The sequence below is a fragment of the Anabas testudineus genome, chromosome 7 (assembly GCF_900324465.2).
Source record: "Anabas testudineus chromosome 7, fAnaTes1.2, whole genome shotgun sequence".
Classification (NCBI taxonomy): domain Eukaryota; kingdom Metazoa; phylum Chordata; class Actinopteri; order Anabantiformes; family Anabantidae; genus Anabas; species Anabas testudineus.
Genome location: NC_046616.1, coordinates 6,795,827 through 6,818,577, shown reverse-complemented (window position 1 = coordinate 6,818,577; position 22,751 = coordinate 6,795,827). Strand labels below are relative to the sequence as shown.

General features: G+C 40.0%; 2 protein-coding genes and 1 long non-coding RNA gene across 3 annotated transcripts; all 3 read right to left on the bottom strand.

Annotated features, from left to right (window-relative positions):
- Nucleotides 1-457: 457 nt before the first annotated feature.
- On the bottom strand, nt 458-3,717 carry LOC113167675 (succinate dehydrogenase [ubiquinone] iron-sulfur subunit, mitochondrial-like). Its single transcript, XM_026368466.1, has 8 exons — nt 3,581-3,717; nt 2,148-2,281; nt 1,979-2,064; nt 1,676-1,812; nt 1,459-1,575; nt 1,224-1,325; nt 816-938; nt 458-721 (listed from the first exon to the last, which is right to left on the bottom strand). Exons 1-8 carry the CDS (start codon nt 3,644-3,646, stop codon nt 641-643), a joined length of 846 nt encoding a protein of 281 aa, XP_026224251.1. The 5' UTR covers nt 3,647-3,717; the 3' UTR covers nt 458-640.
- A 4,526-nt stretch (nt 3,718-8,243) lies between these two features.
- On the bottom strand, nt 8,244-22,322 carry tmem240a (transmembrane protein 240a). Its single transcript, XM_026368548.1, has 4 exons — nt 21,551-22,322; nt 21,068-21,174; nt 16,782-16,990; nt 8,244-8,853 (listed from the first exon to the last, which is right to left on the bottom strand). Exons 1-4 carry the CDS (start codon nt 21,605-21,607, stop codon nt 8,699-8,701), a joined length of 528 nt encoding a protein of 175 aa, XP_026224333.1. The 5' UTR covers nt 21,608-22,322; the 3' UTR covers nt 8,244-8,698.
- Nucleotides 13,792-14,212, bottom strand: LOC117152878. The gene is made up of 2 exons (XR_004463389.1): nt 14,108-14,212; nt 13,792-13,853 (listed from the first exon to the last, which is right to left on the bottom strand). It is a non-coding gene; the product is annotated as an uncharacterized LOC117152878 (long non-coding RNA).
- Nucleotides 22,323-22,751: the final 429 nt, after the last annotated feature.

Genomic DNA, 22,751 nt, shown 5'->3' with positions numbered 1-22,751 from the left:
ACAGTGCAAATACATCTTTCATAATTTAGATTTCCTTTTCCTATTACGTGTGATTTCCATTTTAGGGGTTTTCCAATTACAAAATGTCATTGTTTTTAATTTTTAAATAAAAGAAATACTTCTAATAATATTAATCTGGTAACATCCACTGTTTACTTTCACCTTCTCTGGTTTGTCTCCTTATAACTAAACCCAATTTAGAAAACCTGCTATTGTATTTGCGTTTCTTCTTAAAGATCATGACTATATTGTATGTATTGTATGATGCACACAGTTCACACACAGTGTTATTCTTTAACAGGTACATAAAGTGTTTTTCTCTCTCATTTTTGTTTTTTTGCTTTTTTAACAAACAATGTCCAAATGTCCAGTATTGCTATATACACTGAATGATACTGAAGAAAAAATTGTGTTTAACGTTTAAATCTTTAATGAAGAAATCTAAAAATTACAGGATACATATTTTTGTGGGTTTTTCACAGAGTGGTGCAACATCAGTTGTTTCAAGCTTCTTTGTTCTCACTTTCCAAACTCCTAACAGGTGCTTTCTTATTTTGCTCTTTACTTCCTCTTAACTCTGTTTGAGGTACGGTTGGTGGATCTGGGCCCAGCTGGGCTTTTTTTTTTTTTTTTTTGGTGTTCATGAAGCTGCAGCTTTCTTCTCTTTGTACGTCGCCATCATTTTCTTAATCTCTGCGATGGCCTTTCCTGGGTTGAGTCCCTGTGGAGCAATGTGTAGAACAGACTGTGAGAAACTAAAGGTCAATTAAGTCAGCGGGAAAATGAGTGTGTGTGAGTGAATGTTTCTGAAATACCTTGGGGCAGGTCTTGGTGCAGTTCATGATGGTGTGGCAGCGGTAGACAGAGAACGGGTCCTGAAGTTTGGACAGACGTTCCTCTGTGAATTCGTCACGGGAGTCAATCATCCACCTGTATGCCTGTGGGGTAATAACACATTCGTCCTCTGTTGATTTCTCTGTCAGGAATGTTTCATGCACATTTTTATCTCCTACAGTGTCTCTTAAACTCATGACTAAATTTACATCTGCTTTAGCAACCAATGCATGCTGTGAACATCACCATGTTAACTGATAGTTGAACAACCCTAATGAGCTTAGAGCACTGCAACAGCGTGGGATGTCCTAAAATTGACTTTAATTCTTGCCTACACGTGATACATGTATAAATAAATATATTTAAGATGCAAATCATCTTAGTCCAACCTGCATTAGGACAGCAGGTCCCAGGTATTTGTCTCCGTTCCACCAGTAGCTGGGACAGCTGGTGCTGCAGCAAGCACAGAGGATGCACTCATACAGGCCATCCTGTTGAGGCAGAGACAACAGATTATTCTAACTCTTCCTTGGTGTTTTACAATTTCACATGAGCTTGACGGTATCATTACAGGTGTTATTTTACTACACATCCTAAGCTGCAGTAAGACATTAGTTCATTTACCAGTTTTTGCCTGTCTTCCACTGACTGGAAATATGGCTTCTTCCCCTCTTGAGTTTCATCCTTCTTTTTCAGGTAGGGTTCTATCGACTTGTACTGTGCATAGAAGTTGCTCATGTCCTATTAAAAATTAAATATAAGAATGAAGTAATAAAAGTTTACAGACAACCATGTTATTATTCCCTAAGGATTTATGTTTTATTTTCTCTGCACTACTTACAGGCACCAGATCTTTGACCACATACATGTGTGGTAGCGGGTAGATTTTGGTTGGCTTGCTTGTGTTGGTGCTGATTTTGTTAAGGCACGCCAGTGTGTTGTTTCCGTTGATGTTCATTGCACATGATCCACAGATACCTGAAGTAACACAGAACCAGTGTGTCATTGAAATCTGGCAAAAAAAGCCCACTTAACAAAAATATAATAATGTCTATCATTTGATTTAATATAAAACAAACAAAAAAATATGAATACAAGGTTTACAATTATTGTGCATGTGGAATCCAGATGTTTTGTTTCTTACCCTCACGGCAGGAGCGTCTAAACGTGAGCGTGGGATCAATCTCATTCTTAATTTTGATTAGGGCATCCAAAACCATTGGACCACAGCTATATTAAAAGAAAAATACCAGTGTCTTCACGATATTTAAGTAAACATTCAAATGATACTCAGTACTGGACACTAGACTTACTTATTGAGATCAACTTCATATGTCTGCATTCGTGGTTTGTCTCCAGGTTTGTCAGGATCCCACCGGTAAACCTGGAACTTCTTCATTCTGGGTTCAGGAGCCAGGGCGGCTGCAGTTTGAGCGTAACGCACCATCTGTATCTCACATAATAAACAAAAGATGTAGTGTAGTCAAAGACTGGTGTAAAATTATAGCAAGTCATTCAATAGGTAGAAGGTGTGTACACCCAACCTAAGGTGGGCACAGGTACATGACAAAGAAAATGTAAATTCAAAAAAAAAAAAAGATATTGTCTAAAATAAACCGCAACAATAAAGTCTTCACAAAAACAAACATTGTCAGACATTGAGAATTTACAAAAAGTGCAGTATAGACAGTATCAATATCAGCAGGACAATAACAGTTGCAGGCTAACAGTACTTGTGTATTTCTTTCAGTAATTCTCAATAATTAGTTTAAAAACAGTAAAAGGACAGTCATACACATAGTACCAAATAAAAACACTAGGGGGGAGAGAATGCATGAAGGAATAAAAAAAGTACAATATTATATTTAGTTTTGTTACTCATAGAAAGGGTTTAATGTCAAAAGCTTCTTCACTTAAACAAAGTACTAAACCACTTGTTAGGAGCTCACATATTAGTCAGTTTATATATCAGGCAGTTTGCACGAGGAAGACTTATAATAAAGTCTCCTTTTTTAAAATATTACTGGTCAATGGCTGTAAGTACAAGTACAATACTAATGACACGATATATGTATTGCATAAATAAAAAAATATAAATTATACAGTAATAAAATACAGAACGAAGTGACAATACAATAAGGCAGCATATAATTAAAACTACAAAATAAAAGACCTTTAAACAACGTAATGCGCATTAAAACCAAAATAAAATAATGTAAATATTTGACTGTCTTGTTCAAAATTAGCGTCATTATGAATTTTCCGGGCAGCTGTACTACATTATACTACATTCTCCATATGATTAAGATGGTTTCGTCTCCCCCTAGTTGTAGCTTGGATGAATTGACATGAACATGACATGTTACATCACTTTGCATGATGTAGTTACCTAACTGACTGTTTGTGGACGACAGAGCATTATAACTTAAATATATTGTTAAATAGTTCTAAAGAAGTAAATATGTACCCTAATTGTAAGAACACATTTATACTTGGTATATAAATATAATATAATATGAGGAGTTGCAGATCTCTACTACATTTATTTACGTTCAACCTAGAAGTCCAGTGAATGAGCTCACAGGCGGTTTAATGACTAAGTAAAGTAAAGTTAGTACTGTTCTCTCTATTATAGGTGATGCATGGTAGCTCAGCAATAAACTAAACAGTCAATAAGTCCGAATAATCACCTAAATGTTGACACGCACCATTCTCACCCAACGTTTAAAATCAGTTTTTAACATACCGTCATCATACCAGGGCTCCTAACATCCAAAACATGTCGACTCAGGGCAGCACAGGACACAGACATCTTTCTGTCTGCAGATATTCACCACAGTAATACACTAGCAGACCTCATACACTCCACACCGACGGGTGGACAAGGACACAACAGACGCGCAGAGAGCTGGTTCCAGTATCTGGTCGTCCCGCAGCCTTCACGTACCTTCATGTAAATTTAGTCAGCTGTTTCATCCGACTGTCTGACCACAAACTGCAGCACAGTTATTTTTGGCTTCATTTGCAAAGAAGTGAGAACACGACGCTGGTCACGGCTCCACATTTTATTCTCTTTACTGGGTCGTAAATGTCCACTTCATCCATAGGAGGTTAGTATTTGTCCGACATCACCTGAACGCACCACATATGTAAAAACGTGGATTTATAATTTATACTTAACCCAGATTTAATCATAGAAATGATTATGACATTACTTTGTTTTTAGTCATTCAAATGTGATGAGATGATGTGATTTTATACTAATTTTATTTTTTTTTTAGTTTTACTAAATTAATTGAATTTTGGTTCATATTTTACTACTCTGGATTGTTTTTTATCAATTTATTTAATGTCTCATTGTTTTAGTATTCAAAATATTTGGCAGCCATCTCATAGCTGTCCATAAATATGAGATTGGGATTTTTCTGTACATCAAAATCTTGCACATTTTGTTCCACCGACCTCCCTAAAATGTTGCTGCATTAACTATTACACCAAGAAATAAAATATCAGTAGCTCAAGAGTTAGTAAGAAGAGAATAAGAGCAAATGAACAAGAAACAGTTACAGCAGAAACAAGAATGACCCATACTTTAGATTAAGAAATTAAATATTTGCATTTCTTTTAAAGAAAAAAAAAATCTCTTTTCCAAAAATGTGATAATTTCAGTGAGAATCCACTAAGTGGCAGCACCATTGTTCTGTTGATCACAGAAACTTGGAAAAAAAGCACATTAGGTATTAGTGCAGTAGAAACTGTATTTTTAAATCAGTTCAGTTCATTTTTAACATGTTAAACCATCCTGATTTGAGACTGAAGTGGCTCACCTGAGAGCTGCTGCACACTAACAAACTGTCCTTGAATCTAAGGTGAAGACAAAATGACTTCTCTTTCCTTAATCCTCAGAGTAGCTGGCATCTTATCTTGTCGTATCTCTCTCAGCTGCACGTGGCTGTTAAGCAAAAATCTCAGAGGGCAGCAGTGACGGTAGCTGCTGCAGCAGAGGCTGTCAGTGTGATAATTATGTTTTGCTCCTGGCAGGACAGCAGGAGAGTTGGGAAAGGATTCAGAGCCTTCATCTCTGACTGGGCCAAACTGAGAGCCAAGAACATCTGTGTCAGACCTGTCACTCTTTCACTACAAGTGGCCTACAGAGAATTGTAAGAGGCAGTGCTCTTCATATTTGATATACTAAATACTATGTTTGAAACTGTGTTTTCCTTTCCCTCCACAGGTTGTTGGGTTGACCTATATTTGGCTTGGAAACCCAATCAAGTCAAACTTGATGAAACTTCATGTACATGTAACATTCAACTAAAACCATCTACACAATAATAGGATAACAGTAAAAATGTCTGGTGTCTTGTGTTTAAATTTTCAATATCAGCACTTCAGATCATGTTTGCAGGGCATAATGTGAAAATAACAAAAATACTACACTATAAAAATAATCAGCTGTTTAAAATAAACCACTTTGAAAACTGCTTTGGTTATTTTTCACATTTGCAGCCAATCTGCTCCATTTACATTATGTCTATTAGCTTTTCAGTATTCAATAGTGTAGACATGTTACGTACAGTATATAGCTGCTTTTATCTCACTACATAATTACATTTAGCTTTTTTAGGCTCATTCACGTTGATGTTGTGATTTTCTGCAGCCTCCTGCTGTAGATAACACTAATGCATTCCCACGTAAGCGAGCCACAGTGAGTTCAGCTGCAGTGTTATGCATGGTGATGATGCCCTGTGTTTTAATCATAAATTCATGAGTCATGATTTTTGCAGGAGAAAATCAGTGAGGACCTCAGCGGTGCTCTCGGTGCATTCCTCTACCGCGCCAGGGAGCAGAGCAACAAGTCCATGTGTTAGAATAGTCACTATGCCTGACTGGACATAAAAAGGTCGTCAACATGACTTAAAAGGTCACTGGCCACGTCTGTGTAGTTTCTCTTCAGGTTTATCGTTGTGTTTAGTAGCAGCTAGCCGCAATGGTTTCACTGGGCCATTAAACAACCACACTGATGGGATGGTAGACTTCACATTATCGAGAGGATTCCTTAAGAGTGGAGGAATGAGAAACGTTGGTGTGCATGTATTTTGACAAATTTGTGCTTGGTCTTCTGGGAGACAGAGAGTGCACTTAATGTATTTCAGTAACATCTACTGTTTTATAGCAGAATTGATTTACCACCGCAAAGGAAAGCACTGGTCCCTAAAGGTCAGCTTGCCAGCTCAAGTTGCATAATGGTGTGTATAATGTGTTCACTCCTGAAACCAAAGTGAAGTCTGACTCTGTACTTACTGCTTTAATGAAAGGATCTTTAACCCTGTAATGTAATGGTGCAAAAGAGGATCAATGATGGAATTCATGTCCGCTGGTGAAATATTCAAAGCCCACGCAGCCGCATCACTTGTACAATTCCAATAAACAACCTCAAAGGTGGATCAACTTCAGTAAAGGGAAATAAAGAGTGAAGAAACCGAAGCTGCTGAGACTGCAGAGGAAAAAGCATCTGATGCTGTGATGTTGGCAGAGAATGGATGACTTAGAGGTGTCAAGGAAGCCAAACCTGCAAAGGCTGAGACCGCTATCAAAGTCACCCTAACGTAGTCTGCAGTGGAAACAGAACCCACAGCTTGTGAGGAACCCCAAGAGATCCAGACTGCTGCCACGCTGTTGACCACAGAGGGTGAGGCTGGTTACACAGACACTCTTTAACAGCAGAGACACAGTGAAGCAGAAGTTGCCCAGGCAGAGGTTTCCAAGGAAGCAGGAATCCTAAAAACTGAAGAAATCCTAAGATTTATGTGATGGACAATCACCTTTACACAGTATTATAATCAGGGAGACTGTGGCTGTAGAGGATGTGACTGCTGCTGCCAAGGAAGCTGAGGTTTAAGGAGACCGTGTAGAAATCACTGACAAGGAGTCAACAGCTGATCCCAACATAAAAACTGAGGTTGAGTGAGAAACGTTGGAGTCTACCCAACAAGGCGTCAGCTGCCTCCCTAAGCTCTTTCAAACAGGCTAGACCAGTAAACTCATCACTTGTGATTTTTGATGAAATGCTATAGTCAGTGATGAGCTGTTGTAGTTTTTGTAACTCAAGTAATGTGAATGTCATTAAGATAAGAGTTTGATTATTAATTTGTGGCCTAGCTTTCTCCCTTTGTGACTCTAGATTTACAGTGACTCAGACTGTTTTGCTAATTTGTCAAGAAAAAAACTGACTGTACAAGACAGTACAAGCTAATAAAATATGCCAATTTAGTCTCTGTTAGCTTACATTAAAAAACGAACACAAGAGGTTAAACAGTTTTGCTTGTAGTTTATGTTTTTTCAAAGAATAACAGACATTATAAGATCGGTGTCAGGTCGTATTAGTCTATGTCCTTGCAGATTGAAGAGCTGTAAATAATTTGCTGAAGAATATCTAACAAAGGTGAACATGCTTTTTTAAATGCGCTCCCTGTCACTGCAGCGTGTGATTATGTCCCACTGGATAACAGTGGAGGGCCATTGTCATTGTTAGTCATTTCAGAAGTGTTGTTAGTCAGTGCTAATGAAATTTGAATTATAATAAACAGAACTGAAGTTGTCAGCAGGACCTCACTGTGTAATCTGCCTGTTGTTGTCGCTGTGAAATAACCTCTCGCTATGTGAGTGCGTTCTGATTGGAATGACACAATCAAACATCAGAGGTCACTGTTGTGCTTCAATGGCACTTTTAATAAAACAGACATTTCATCCTCACAACAGCAATGTCTGGACAGAGAGGGGGCGAGTGGGGTGGGGGCTGGGTGAGGGTTCCCTCTGCTGATAGGCTGGTTGCTTCTGATAAGTGAGAGGGAATTGGATAAAGAAAATTGAACTGTGCTGTTGAGCACAGTGTGGGGACGATGAAGAGGAAATGTGTGCGTGTGTTGAACCGACTCATCCCGGCTGGCATTTATTTCTCCTCTTGTGTGTCCTAAAGAATGATGATAGAGCAAAGAGAACCCCGACCGCAACCACACACACTCTCCCCTCCCCTACACATATTTACAGGAAAAATTAATACATTCAGTTAATTCACTAAGTAACAAAGCTAATTAATCTGTGTTTTAGCAGAAATCACATGGTTTCACATCCAGTTTTCAAACAGACTTGTCTTCCTGTTCCATTCCTATAGTTAAATCCCACACGGTCCATCATTAGGTTTTCTATAGATAAACGAGTCACACAAAAATCCCCCCACGCACCCACTTGCCCGTATTTATAAGTATTTACAGAAGCAGCAATCTAACCATCACAAAAAACCCACCCACCCTCCTGTCTCACTCACCCCTACCCACACCAACAAAGTCCCCTTCCCACCCAATAGAGAAAAAATAAATAAATAAATAAATAAAAAATCTTGACACCCGTTTTGCCGCCCTCTTCCATACACTGCCCACATCTTACCCTGTTCTAAAAGAGCATGCCAAGTTTAACAATGAACACAGAAAATGTCTCTATACAGAAAAAACACCCTTAAAAATGATTTTTTTTTTCTTCCTTCTCCCACAGCAGTGGACATGGACATAAGACAAGATTTCAGTAGCAACAAATAATCATCATCTTGCTCCATTTTGGGATTTTTTATTTTATAATTTTTTTATAGTGCTGACAGGGGCCAGGTTTAGTCATAAGAAAGTCCTGTCGTGTGGTTTCAGGGGGCCATGTTATGAACAATAGGAGGGCAGTTTTCTCTGAGGCAACAGTTGGCCGAGGGGCAGTTTGGGAAGGGGAGTTTTGGAAAGGGAGGAGAAATGTGTTTTAAGGGAGCATTTGTAGTTTTTATAGTATTGTTATTATTATTATGTGGTTTCGTTTTTTAGAGTCAGAGGTGACGGGGACTGGGGTGACCGTTGTGATAGAGCTTCTGCTTGATGTGGACCATGTTGCCGCTGGAGTCTTCCAGTTGTCGGAGCTGGGCTCGGCGACGGAGGTCTCGAAGATTGCAAAACTGGGGCAGCCATGACCAGGACGGGGTGTCTGGGGGAAAAAGATGAGAGGTATCAGCGCAGTTAGAAAAGGCGTATGTTGAATCAGATTTCTCAGAATAGGACGTGGAAACCATGCACAGATTTAGCTACTGTAGGTGACAGAATAGCTGCTTGTTCCCACGTCTGCTTTGGTAAAAACCTGATGAAACACACATTTATTTAAGTATGTGTTCAATCTAAGCATATTATCAACATCTACTGTTACTCCTGATTGCCTGAGGGTTTTTTGGATTGAATATTTTAGTCTATGTGTATTTTATTTATTCTGTGTACACAGAGTTCTCTTGTTAAAAAATAATTGATCGCAGTGAAAGTTTAACAACAACAACAACAACAACAACAACGGCAGCAAAGGTAAAAAGATTTTGGCTACAAGACGGGGTCTCAAGGTTACCACAACCCATTTTCCACATGAACTCCCACAGGGTTTGGGGACGTTGCTCACAGTGAAGCTACTCTGAATAAAATGAAGGTTAAAAGAAAAGGAGTTTGTTTTTTAAACAGTTTAGGTAGAAATGATTACAGCCTGATTACTGTAAAACTAATTTACAATTAAAATCCTCTGAGTGTGTCTTTCAATGTTATCTGTTGTTTAAACCCCACTCTTGACAGTTGGTTGACTTAAGTTTAAATAAAATAAGTTATGAGGAACTCATTACACCTTTCTTCACATATTTCCAGTTTAGTTTAGTTCGTTTTTTTGCTCAGTAATGGACATATGTCCTGTGACAACAGAATAGGTATCTCACTGGTTGTTCACAAAATATTAGAATAGAATACTACTATCTAAATAACTATATATTAATGTGTACTGTACAAATACATTCTTATTACAAAATGGTATTTTGTAAATTCAGGTTATTATTGCTGTAATTTGCACACAACAAGAGGTTAAGAACTTTTTCAAGCATTACCTGGTCTGAGACAGTGGGATTACAGTTTCTATGTTACAATAGAAGCCCAGACAGGAGACATCTTTAAACAAAAAATGATAAAATACATGTTTTACATCTCCCATTTGATTCTGGCTGTGAACATTTCTTATGTGGCCTCTTCTTTACTTCTCTCTCTGTTTCCTGTCTTGACTGTCAAATAAAGGCAAGAGACCAAAGAACCTTCTCTTTTTACGCAGTGCTCACAGCTTTAGCTACCCACTATGTTGGCTCCTGTGGTGCTAATGTGATGGCAGTAAATCAAGAGGAACACATGCAAGCAATTACAAAGCCCAAACAGTTTGAAAGAAGAACAGTTTAGACTTCATATGTATGACTATGCATGAAAACTTGCACTCACGCTTTATGTGGTCTATTGTTAACTAGCACCAGTCTCATTTGTGCAGAAAAATGAATGCAGGTGTGTAAAGACACTAAAGCCAAGAAGCTATAAGGTAGAGACACACAGATTTTCTGGCTCTATATCCCATTACAGGCAAACCACCATAAAATGTTGTAATATATATTTTATAAGGGAATATTTTTTTTCTTAGAATGGGTAAACCTTCTGAAATGTAAATCAGATCTTTAACAAAACATTACGTATTTTCAGTGCTGAGCCAAAACAAATCACCTGAAATCAGACAGACTGTGTCTGTAAAGATATTTGTACTCCATGGTGTACTGCATAAAAGTGAGTCACGAGTTCCACACAAACCTAGGAATGGAGAAGCTGAGGTTTATTATGTCTCTCAGCCACCAGCATCATCATGCCTGTAACAACATCTAATTCCTGGAAGTAGAGGTGAGCATGAGGGACAGAGACCAGACTGAAATATTGGATGAGAATAGTAAATGGCACCAATCTCTTCAAGTGCACCGTGATGTGCCGTGCCCTTGATTCTCCACATTTGTGTTTGGTTGAGCTGTTGCACGTGTCACTGGGCATTATCTCTCTACAGTTAAAAAAAGGGTTCCCACTTGAAATGTAGGCTAAACACTGCTTTTTGTTATTTGCTCTATACATACAGAACACAGGTTTTACAATAGAAAGGTTGACCTGCTGTAAAATCAGAGGCTGTCTGGAAACAAAGTGGGATTTCACGATTGCATGGTGTACAACTCCAAGAGGCAAAGGACAGAGCAGACATTTGTGCTTGTTATAAACTGGAGCCGATGAAGCGAAACGAGGTTCACAGACAGCACAGAGGGAAGAAGGCGGGGAGAGCCCCAGACAGCAAACCCAGCAGCAAATGGCCCTGCTAGAGGATGCACGAGTGGTGAGAGAGAGGTGGTGGTGGAGATGCGAAAGAGGGGTGAGGTGTTGGGTGGAGGGGAAGTGAGAAGCAAGAGAGGCAGAGTTATTTATAGCTGTGAATGGGTATGCTGTCCACAAGGACTGCTCTGAAGGGTATCCAAAGGAAAAAGGGCAACGAAGACAGGTTTTCTTTCATTTGAATAAAAAGATGGAGATGGAGAAAGGATAATAAAAAATAAGGCAGAAAATGGGAGGCGCAGATACAATTGTCTCTTTTAGAGGAGACGTAATGGAGAACAAAAAGTAAATGCTCAATGCAAAGTCAACATTTTCTTTATTTCCAAGATTGTTTTTCTTTCCCCAGCATCTTTGCAAAAAGAGACTCCGGTATTAGATATTCACGGTACATGAGTGATAAAAAAAAAAAGTAGTTGCAGCAGCATTTTAAAGGAAAGAGCTAGGAGTAGATTCAATAAGTGGAGAGGGAGGGCGAAGGGAGGAGCTAAAGATGGAATTAGGAAGGGAAAAAAGCAGTGGGAATCAATGTGCATCTCAATGCACTGTCTTTGGCTGTGTGTGTGTGTGTGTGTGTGTGTGTGTGTGTGTGTTTCTCACTTGCCATTCCAGCTGCTCTCTCTCATTCTATTTATAGCTCCGGAGGGGAGAGTATGTGTGTGTGTGTGTGCAGGTCTATAGAAGTGGGGGTTGGGGGATATGACAGCATCTCCATCCCGCATCCTCAACACACACACACACACCCTTCTCCGCCCTGTCAGGCTCACGTTCTCTCCTCATCTTGAGGAGGCTAAACGAGTGTGACCTAGCTTTAACGTCACAACCGACTCACACACACACACACACACACATACACGAGCGAGGCGAGGGGCATTCCCTCCCAGTACAAAAGACGAAGCTATATCCCCCACTCTATTGCTGCAACTGCTGCTGATAAATATGGATGTTCCCTCCTCTGTAGGTGTGTTTTATGATGATGTATTTTACACTGTTACACTAATGCACTGAAGAAAACAGCACTGTCGCACTCGCTGTTGCAAAACCCTCCACACCTCAAAGCACTAACCTGCAACTATCAAACCTTGTGCAAATCACACACCCTGTTTATTGTAGCAGCTTCTGCAAAACAACTCTAAATAGCACATTAAATGTTGTATCTGAAAAACCCATGTTAGTTTACTTTCAGTAATAAACACTGGGCTTTTATCAGTGCTTGATACTTTCCCATTCTGCCTGAGGAGCTTTTCCATGTTGGTCCAAGAATCCAGGTCACATATCACCTACTTTAGCATTATCTTTAAAACTGAGGATCCAGGTCACCTCCACAAAACAGGCACACCCTGATGCTGTGCACCAAACAGCAGACAGAATCCTATTTTAAAGTTTTATATTCAGTATCTCAAAATGTAGATTTGTCGAAAATGGAATTGTTTTTTGTCCCTACACTTACAAAAATCCGGTGAGAAACAACAACCCTGTAATCCAGGATGTCTACACAGAGCTCATCAGTGAGCATCAGTGCTCTGAGATGAATCCTCTGCGTTGTCTTCTGCAGAGCACCAGACTATGAGGAATTTCATGCTGTCATGTCGTGATTTCATTTTTGTGTGTAGTAACTGCTCTTTTACTGTCACTGATATCTGCACAACCACACAAGCCAAACGATGCTGGTGAACTATACAGCACATCTTGTGATCATTGAATCTGCTGCATTTTTTTCTTGTACCAAAGTAACTTGCATCCTTCATCTGTCAGGAAGAGGTAGTAGAAGAAGTAGAAATAGATATCAGAGAGACACTGCAGACAGGCCACAGGAAATTAACAGGCAAATATCACTTAGTTTGATTTAAACACATGGTATGTGGGGATATAGTTTCACTACAGCACAGCAGATGGTGGGAGTTTCTTGAGCCTGGTTTAAACCAGTCTCATTAGCTACTAGATGCATATTCATATTTCTGTTGTGCCTATTATCACACAAAAGCAATTTGTGTGACGGTTTGTTTAATGCTACTGACAAATTCACCAGATTTTCTCATTATACAACAAAAGTTCAGCTAGCACTGCATCTTCAGTGCAGATATGTATTTATATGCATGTACAGTGGCAGACATAGTATTTGCATTTAGACAATATACACATCTAGACACCAAGATACTTGATGTCTCTATCTGTGGATATACAAAAACCTGTAAGGTTAATGCACATTGGCACAAAGCATCTACGTTTCATCTTATTCTCATTTTTCTCTCTTTATATGTGCACTGTGTGCATCCCTAAGGCAGATATAATGTTGTCAGCTACTTCAAAGACCTGCATACATATTGTAAAGTCACACAGACAATTTTAATAATCTATAGAAGATACTACACCGTCTTTGACAACACGTCAAAACTGAGGAAAGACTCATTTCAGGGTCTTGACAGAATCTCCATTCTCATGTGATAAAGGATAAGGTTGTGTTTTTTATAAACCTACAGTGAATTGTGTCAGCATTACTTCCTGAATACAGAAACAGGTTGAAGGTATTTGTCTTTATAATAGAGCTCCACTCCACACACACCAGGTGATGTGTCTTACAAAAGTCTTTAGTTATAACAGAGCTTGAGAAGCTAGGAAAGGAGCAATGTAGTATGAGCAGTCTCTCCATCTCGACACGTCTCTGTTGTTATTCCTTTGGTGAATACTCCAACTCAAGCAAGTGCAGTTCTGCTGTGTGTGTATGAATCCATCACATCTGACAATCTCTTGTAAGCTTGTTGAAGACCCGTAATCCTTAGTTATCTGTAGAGTGAGAAACTAGTAGTAGTGGAGCATGGTCATTTACACTCTTTCTACCGTCCGGGATGGTAAAATGTGATGGGTGCCTTTAGAGCTCTATTTGACAAAAGGCAGACTCCACATTTTTTATACCAATGAAACATGTCACCGAGTGCAGCAGCAATGGTCCATTATGACCAGTAAACACAATCACAATCATCAGTTTTTGTAGCTGTGTAAGTTGTTGAAACTAACAAAAATTATAGAAAACAACCAACCTTATCCTTTAACGTAACAGCATCTACCTTTAATGCTGCCTGCACTCCCCTTAAACAGGTGTTCCCATCCTTGCCACTGTGTAACAAGCAGCTCAGCCAAATGTAGCACACCTATTGTTTTCAGTTCAGTAGCTAAGTGTGGTGGCCCTGCATAAATCCTAACACAGCTGCACCCATCTTCAACCTGACAGGAGGGCTAATCAGCAACAATAATTGGAAACACCTGGGTTGGCGTGCAGGTACTTAGAGCCTCAATGGGTGGTGTCAGAGAAGAGGCTTCTTTTCCACTGAAGATATTTAGATATGTGACAGTAGGTAAGGCACAGCTGTAAAAAATAAAAGCAATGATGACTGAATTTAGCAGTGTCAGGAAGCAGCTATTGTGAACGTTGGCTCTCAGTCACAGAACAGACCTACTTAATTAGTAATTTGGTAATACGTGATGTATTAGCTATGTTCTGGTTACTTTAACGTGTCAAAATATCTTGTTAAAAACTGTTAAAAGCATCTATATCTGACTCTTTCTAACTGACGTCTGGTTACTCTGCACTCTTATAAAAATATATATACAACAATATGTGGAGTAGAGTAGACCATGATATATTTGAATCTATTCAACAAAAAGTGTTGTTGCCACGAGTGGAGTTGTGCAAGATTGGGTCATATGATTAAACTACTGCCTTTATACAGATCTCACTCTCTGGAGTTCCCCAAGTGTCTGTCTGTGGTTCCTGATTATTGTCCACAGATACAAATATGTAATGCTGCTGTTCTGTTTTAAAGACTATTAACAAAGCTTTGAATTGTGCTTGTATCCTGCACTTTTTTAGAAATTCTGGTGATGCAAGTCACCACCAAACCTTTAGGATAAAACTATAAACACTGCCCGCCTGAAAAAACTGATGCAGTGAGTAGCTTCTCATTTCTTAAACAACCATGTCAGAAGACACTAATGTTGAGACACTTATTGAAACGATGCCACAGTTTTTTTTTGGACGGACAGTAAGTTCCTTATAAATGCGTAGTGAGAATAGCCAGTCATCAAATATAGAGAAGTCAATAATCACAGGTCTGCCACAGGATGCTAAACTGGATGTTTTATTTAACTAGGACACATCATTATGATGAGATTCTTCTATTTGCTGCCTTGGAGAAGGTCATTCACGCTATTATCTCCTCCAGCCTTCATTGTGGTGACACATGTGGTCTTAGCAGGAGAAATATCAACACACAACAGTTAATCAAACTCTCTCTGAGGGAAGTGACGCTATTACTTAAATCCTCACCTCCCTTTGCAGAATGCTTGTCAATTTTAGAATTGATTTTTAAGATTTAAGTCAGCTTATTTGTGTGATTTGTCAGCCCCATGTGAGCCAGAGTGCTGCGTGAGATCCTCCTTCAGAGCCTGTCGAGTGATTTCCAAGTCTCTCCTCATCACCATAAGAGATGTCCGTGTCCATCAGCTGCGGGAGAGAGTGCCTGAGGAGCTCAGGCTCGCAAGTTAGGGTCGTCTTTTAAACCCTTCCTTAAATCTCATATTTATCTCCAGCATTTTACTATTTTTATTAGCACATCCATGTCATAAGTAAATTACTTAAATGTTTTGTAAATTCTATATAAAATTTTAATCTTTATAACTAGAGGTGGTGAGAAACTCAGTACATTTTCTCATGTACTGTATTTAAGAATAATTTTTTAAAGAATGATTTGTACTTGAGTGTTTTTGCTTAATGTCTAATAAATAATGATGTATTATTATAGTTAGTAGTTATATAATATAGTTATTATTATAGTTTTGGAGGTCATTCCCTCTTTGGATTAGTACATTAATTAGACTTTAAACTCTTGTACATTCTTGTTATCAACTGCATCAACAGCAAGTACAAATTTTAGGGGTCGGCCATTTTACCCATTAGCTAACTTGTACCATAAAGATAAAGCAAAAATGATTACGCTACAGAAGCGATCATGATAAATGTGTATGCTGAAAAAGATTTCCTCTATCATAAAAGTCTACTTCCACTTCTGCTATTTCTTTTTTTGAAAGTCTGAATAATTGCAGATGTGATTTTATCTTGTCTTATATATATTCAGAACATACTGTCATAATTACACTTAATGACTGTCTCCTGAAAACAAATTAGGATTATTAGTAAAATGAGGTTTGAGGAATTTAGGCTGTCTAAAAGAAAAGACAGCCAATTAAATTTAGTTTCACCTCTGATAACCTATGTCTGAATCATCACACAGTTGGAAGGTTTGACCATGATTTTCCAAGAGGTTGCAGTAAACTGAGAAAAAAAAAATCTGTGATAGGAGCCAAAAAATGGAACAAGCAATGGGGGGACGGTCATTTTCCACGGTTCCACCAACTGTGTTAACTTGGCAAGTGCTTACACATGCAGATAACATGGTGGATGGTAAATTTTTCCATACAATCTCTTTGCTGACAACATTTTTCAACACAGAATCTGCTTTGAAATATAGATATGCTGCTATATCACTGATCAAATAAAGATGTTACATTTTCTGTGTTAGCATGCTGTTTTATTTCCTGTCAAGTTGCAATACATTCACACCTTAGCACACACAATCAAATTAAAGAGAAAGATTTGTGATATTCCAGGGATGGCTGTGTGTTCTAGTTGTATCTACGTGCATGTGTTCATCTTACCGTAGTATCGGCTCGCTCTCCAGGCCCTGACGGCACAGTGAAGGATTCCGTCCAGCCACAGCAGCAGCCAGCTAATGCAGAAGCCGAGCAGCAGCCCCAGCATCAAGTCCATCTCCTGTTTGGTCACACTGTCACTCACAAAGTAGTTCTCTGAGGAGTCCACCAAGGAATGGTCCCCATCGTATGGAATTACATAGTGGACATGATGCCTGGGGGGAGGACAGACAGGAAGGTGATGGGAGTGCTGGACATACAATCTTTAAATAATCATTTATTCCTGTGATTCAAAGATAAGTTCCTTAAGCATATGGATGAAGATATTTAATGGAAAACCATCATAAAATAAAGGTTGCTGTGCTCGTGGTATCTGAACTCATTCACTCAGAACATCATTCTGCTGTGTGGTTCTTCTTCTTTCATGTGTGGATTCACAGATGATGGTTGTTTGAACCTTGTTTAACATGTTGCTTCAAAATATGCTTCAATTGTTCAGTTAGATTGAAATGTGATGATTACAAAGGCTGTGGCATGTGATTCACATCATTTTCTTTCTCACTATTTGATGATTGAATTTGTTTCTCCACTCTTTTATTCAGGTGTTTCTTACTTTGTCACTTCTCTGTGTAACCTCACCTTGACAGAGGAAAAGACTCCAACATGTCCCTGGCCCTGACAACCACATGCATGAATACATTTATGAACAGCTGCAATGAGAACAGTATTTTATAGAACTTGAGAACTTGCACTAATCTGAACCTTGCTGGAAACCCACTGAAGCTCTCTCAAGGTCCCCTGGGTGTCCCCAGGCTGCACTTTAGGCAGAAAGGTTTATGGTCGGGTTGTGATTGTGAATTAGCAGAAAAAAAACCCATGGCCTCGAAAGAGAGAGAGCACTACGTTGCTACTGTACCTTCTTCGGTGACTATTGTTTTTCGCCTATTTGTCTTTTCAGCCTGATAGAACATAAGACATTTCCTCCGATGCCCTTAGAGTCTAAAGGTCCTACTTAGTCAATAAAAACCTTTGTGGATGAATAAAACTATGCAAATTAGTGTATCAAGAGAGTTATATCTTATAACTACCAATTACTGTTATCATAGTGAGCTTCATGTTTTTTTCTTTTTTGATAATTATCATAGATTAAAATGAGTTTATATAAGAAAGACTTGTAAAATTTGTTAGGAGAAACATGAAAAGGTTTATTATGAAGTCAGTTTTATTTGTGTTTCCAAAATCCACAGGGAGCGTGATTGCTACTAACCAGGTGGCCACATCACACAGGAGAAGAAAGAAGAACTGCAGTGAAAAATAGGGAAATGTTACACAGCCCTAATAGGAATTTAAAGAAAATAAGTGTTTGTTGTAGATCAGTGAATAAATTGGTCTGTTGCAGAGAGAGCTAAGGGACTACATGTATAATAACATGACATACAAGTCTGTACATTAACTGTTGCAGCACCTACTGATCCACGATTATCCATTTGCTCAGAATCCTCCAGCACTGGTCTGATTGCACTGTAAAGCAGATGCAGCCACTTGATATGAAAGTCTTACTATACTCTTATTCCTGAGGGGGGGACAAAGAACTCGAACAACACAGGCAGTTGTCTGACAAACACTGTGGGAGCTGAGAGATTTAACTGCTCGATGTGAGTACAGATTCACTCACACATTACACTGATAGCAGGTTTTGGTATTTGTATCAAAACAAAAGAGTACTCCATCGATGTAGTATTGCATTTCTGGAAACTGAACTGAACTAACTTTACTCTCTACTATGAACACTGTGTCACAGGTTTTCTACATATTTAACTATATCTCTGTTTCTCTTATCTCTATCTCTGACATTACACCTAGTTAATGAAGCTGCTACCTTTTCATCCAGTGTTTAATGTTTGTGGCAAAATCCTATGTTGAACTGGATCTAGAGTCAGTCTAATGTTTCTGATTTGTTTGGCAAACATTTAGAAAATCATGAGCAGCTTTGGTCAAAGCAAAAGTCATCACCCATAGAAATTACATTTATTTAACAGAAAATCTAACCATGCTTTGATCAACAAATCATTTTGGGACTCACTGTCCAAACAGCAGATTGTCGCAGATTAGCAATTTAAATATCTTCCCAAAAAGCAGTGGAGCCACAGGGGGAGACCAAATGCCACTATTGGACCTCACTGACCTGAGCCTTTCAGCTACTGAGGTCCATTAACACTGTAACGTTTTACTTAAAAAGCAAAGCTAATCTAGATGTAAACATAACCTAAAATCTTCCTGTAGGTTCCTTTTCCCTGAAGAAATCTCTAGCTCATAAGCCTTTAGATAAAATAAAGGATTATTTAATGCTGGCTTTATTAGTCCTTTTCCCATGCACCTTTAAAATCCTTGTGTTGGTCCTTTTTTCTAATCTAATATAATTTTTTTTAAATTTATTTTAGTGTGGAAATTCCTCATTAGTGCATTTAGGTCATCCTGCAGCCTCACAAAACCACATAGCACCAATAAGAGTGCACCCAGCAACGCTCACTCCGAGATTTCCTTCTCACCACAGAGGCAGCTATTGTAGGCCAGGCTTCACCCCCTCAGAGAAGCTACAACTACATCCAAATCGGAGCTCAGAGGCTGCCAAACGAAATGACACTGGCTGTGTCCTCCAGTCTGATAAGGTGAACGCTGTAGGCGTCACGGCACCCCCATTCCTCACGGATGGAAGGGCAGGCGAGAAAAGCCCAAGCGCCGCTCTATTCAGCCACGTATCCCACGTTTCTGCTGTTTACGTGAAAACAGATGACTGACTCTCATTCAGGAGCATTTCCAGGTCAGTGAAAGACAGTGTGGTTACAGTAACATGAAAACTAATCTGAGTAGAGGTTTGACTGCATACTGTCCAGTGATATAATTTTATGCAGCCATTGCCGGTGATTAAACAAAAACAAATCTCTTAAGATGCTGCATCTTTTGTCATCATACATTAAGAAGTAACTGCTTATATTATTTATATACTTTATTTTCTACATTTTCACAATTCTGCTAGCTATTTATTATTGGAGCTCTTTTAGCAGTGGCAACGATGACACTGTTGTCAAAATATTACAACATAAGACTGTCAGGGGTGCATCATCTAGTCACAAACCTCCAACCTCCATAACATGCTTTTAGAATCTTGCTTAGTCTATGTCACATCTCTTACATCGGTCTGTGCAAGATGCCTTTTTCAAAGTTTGACCCAGGTTATCCCTCTCCAACAAGCAAAATCTAATTGCACCTGATGATGACCCATTTCTGCGTTTACAGGCTAGAAAACACAGTGGAATTGGTCTGTTAATGCTGCTAATGAGCTGCTAGCACATCAGCCCCCCTTACTGCAGTATGCACACTATAGACTGCTGTTTTGGTTTAATGTGCATCTGTTCAGCTTGCACCAACATGAACAGTGACATTTCCCTTCCTAAATGTGTTCTCGTGGCTGCAGCTAGACCGCCTGCGGGACATGGGGCCACTCATAATCTAATACCAGAGAACAATATAGGTGTGAATCTATTGGGTAAAATGACTCTTACTTTAAATCTTGTTCCAACACTGTTGCCATACCCTCTGGCACTGTGGAGACTTAGGACCAAAGGGGGGAAAAAGGCTGAGGCCCATTTGTGTCTCTGCTCATCCACACAGCCTACATGCTTACTGGTAATAGGAAATGTATAATAATGCAGATTAAACCAAATTGATGTATTAATGAGCGTCTTGCTGCTGTGTTTCCCCCACTTAGACCCTGCTCTGTGTGAGAGAAAACAGCAGGTAGGCTGATGAGCCAGTACCCTCAGCCCTATAGCTCTTCTTTAGCCATAACCACTTCACCTCAACACTCATATGTTGATAATTATCGGCCCAGCAGCTTTACAGTCACGTCGCAGGCCTGTACTGTGTGAATCGCACACTTGATGCTCAGATTGTTTTTCAACGGCCCTACATTGCTCATAGTTCATTACCTATTTATGGCTCCGACACACACCTTCGCAGGCTATATGCAGCAAAACCGAAACCCTCTCATGCGATGCACAAAACACACACCGCGACCAAACGTGTGATCTGTTAGAGAAAATGATCAAAACCTCTCTGGAAACATCAGCCGCTATGTAAACGCACAATCGGGTTGGTGTGCGGTTTGGCTTTGCGGGGCTTCACCGCTAGAAATCTTCGAGGCCTCTTCAGTAATTAAGAATTGACGGGTAATAAAAAGCACAAACCACCATGTTTATACACAAATATCGCTGGAGGATGATGGCATTTACCTTCCACAGTTGCAGTGACAGACGCGGTCCTCCCCTCGTAGATGCGGTAAGATGTAGTTGTGAAAGCGATCCAGTAGTGCGTTCATGTCCATTAAACAGGCTATCGCCTGCAAAGAACCATACCAGTCAGCTGGGACATGTCAAGCAATAGGCTAGGCTATTCCTACAGACAGCCACTGACTCTTTTATTATCAGTGAGATAAATAACGACAATGAGGATTATAAAGAAAAGGACAGAACACATATCTTGGAGGATCCTCCCGCTCTGAGAGGGGGGACTCAAAAACGGACTTAGATTATTTATTTATGACAGCAGGTAATTATAGGTAGGCTAACCTACTTCCACATGTCATTGATGGCCTGCTGTAAGGTAGTTTCTCGCAAAATACTGAACATTAACGGAGCATGTGTAGCCTAATATTCGGATTATGGTGCGTGAATTAGAAAATCACTTTGTGGCTGAGGGAGGTGAAGATGTCTTACCATTACAACTGAAGCACCAAGAATCATAAAAATCATGGTGGTTGTGATCATATGCATCAAAACTTCCAAACTGGCCGTCGTCCTGTAGCCCGGGGATTTTACCCGCGGCGATGGAGACGCTCCGGCTGGGCTCTGGGCGCTCTGTCCCAGCAGGAGCCGCTCATGGAGCCGCCTCGCCGCTCCTGGCTCCCCGTCCCTTCAAACTGCCCGGTCTCCCTCCGTCCCCTCCTACACACGGCAAGCCGCTCTCTCAGCTCTCACTGCGCCCTCTCCATCCAAGTATCCCCCGGGTCGGTCGGATGCGGCTGCAGCTCGCTCCAAGGAGGCAGTCCTCTCCTAATTACCAATGCAAAAGTGATCCGTTCTTCCAGGCTTGTTTCTATCTCTATCCCAGTTTAAAAAAACATGAAGGAAAAAAGAAATGAGCTCTTCCTAAATCCTCTAAAGGTTGCTTCGGTATCCTCTCTGCCCTGTTCCAAGTTATTCCAATCCGGGGCTGTGCGTTAAAACCGGCGAATTCTGTTCTCCATGGGCGAAAGCGGTCGATGTCTCTCGCCTGGACGTTTCAAAGAGCTGCACCAACTCCTCTCGCGGCCATCGCCCTCGTCTTTCTCGTAATGCTTGATAACATCGACATGAGGTCCAGACAGCTCCAGTCGGAAACTAGACCCACCCTGTGCCCCGAGTCCGGTCCGGATCAAGCAACGGCAGCTGCATCAACGCCCGGCAGACACGCATGATTATCCCATCCTGGCTTCCAGCAGCTACACGACCATCCACTCCCACCTCTAGTGCGTGTGCGTGTGGCTGTGCACGGGCGCGTGTGTGAGAGAGATAGTGTGTGTGGTGGGCGGTGTGACAGGGGAGCACTGCAAACTGCCTTTATGGCCTATAGGCTTTTTATTTATAGGGGATATTGCAGTTGCACTGGAGCAGGCTTCAAGAATGGCACTCTTCACGATGATTTAGCCTCCTTTTTCTCCAGAGGCTTAACCCCTTTTACCCTTCAACGACGCGACACACACACAAACGCACACACAAATGCTGCTTTGCTTTTTGTTTCATTTGCAGACATTGCAGCTCTTCAGTTACTGATTCTGCACAGCTCCTGTTGTGTCTAAAATAAATCTCAGAAAAGGAAACAAATAATCATTTTTTGGAAGACTAGAAACCCTGAGAGTTGTTTCTTTATATAGCTAAT

Coding starts and splice junctions, on each gene's coding strand:
- tmem240a (XM_026368548.1), bottom strand. CDS start 21,607: ATGCATATGATCACAACCACCATGATTTTTATGATTCTTGGTGCTTCA. Junction 21,175..21,550: donor TTGGTGCTTCAGTTGTAATG/GTAAGACATCTT, acceptor GGTTCTTTGCAG/GCGATAGCCTGTTTAATGGA. Junction 8,854..16,781: donor GAGAGCGAGCCGATACTACG/GTAAGATGAACA, acceptor TTTTTCCCCCAG/ACACCCCGTCCTGGTCATGG.
- LOC113167675 (XM_026368466.1), bottom strand. CDS start 3,646: ATGTCTGTGTCCTGTGCTGCCCTGAGTCGACATGTTTTGGATGTTAGG. Junction 2,065..2,147: donor TATGAAGTTGATCTCAATAA/GTAAGTCTAGTG, acceptor CTTTTAATATAG/CTGTGGTCCAATGGTTTTGG. Junction 1,813..1,978: donor TAGACGCTCCTGCCGTGAGG/GTAAGAAACAAA, acceptor GTGTTACTTCAG/GTATCTGTGGATCATGTGCA.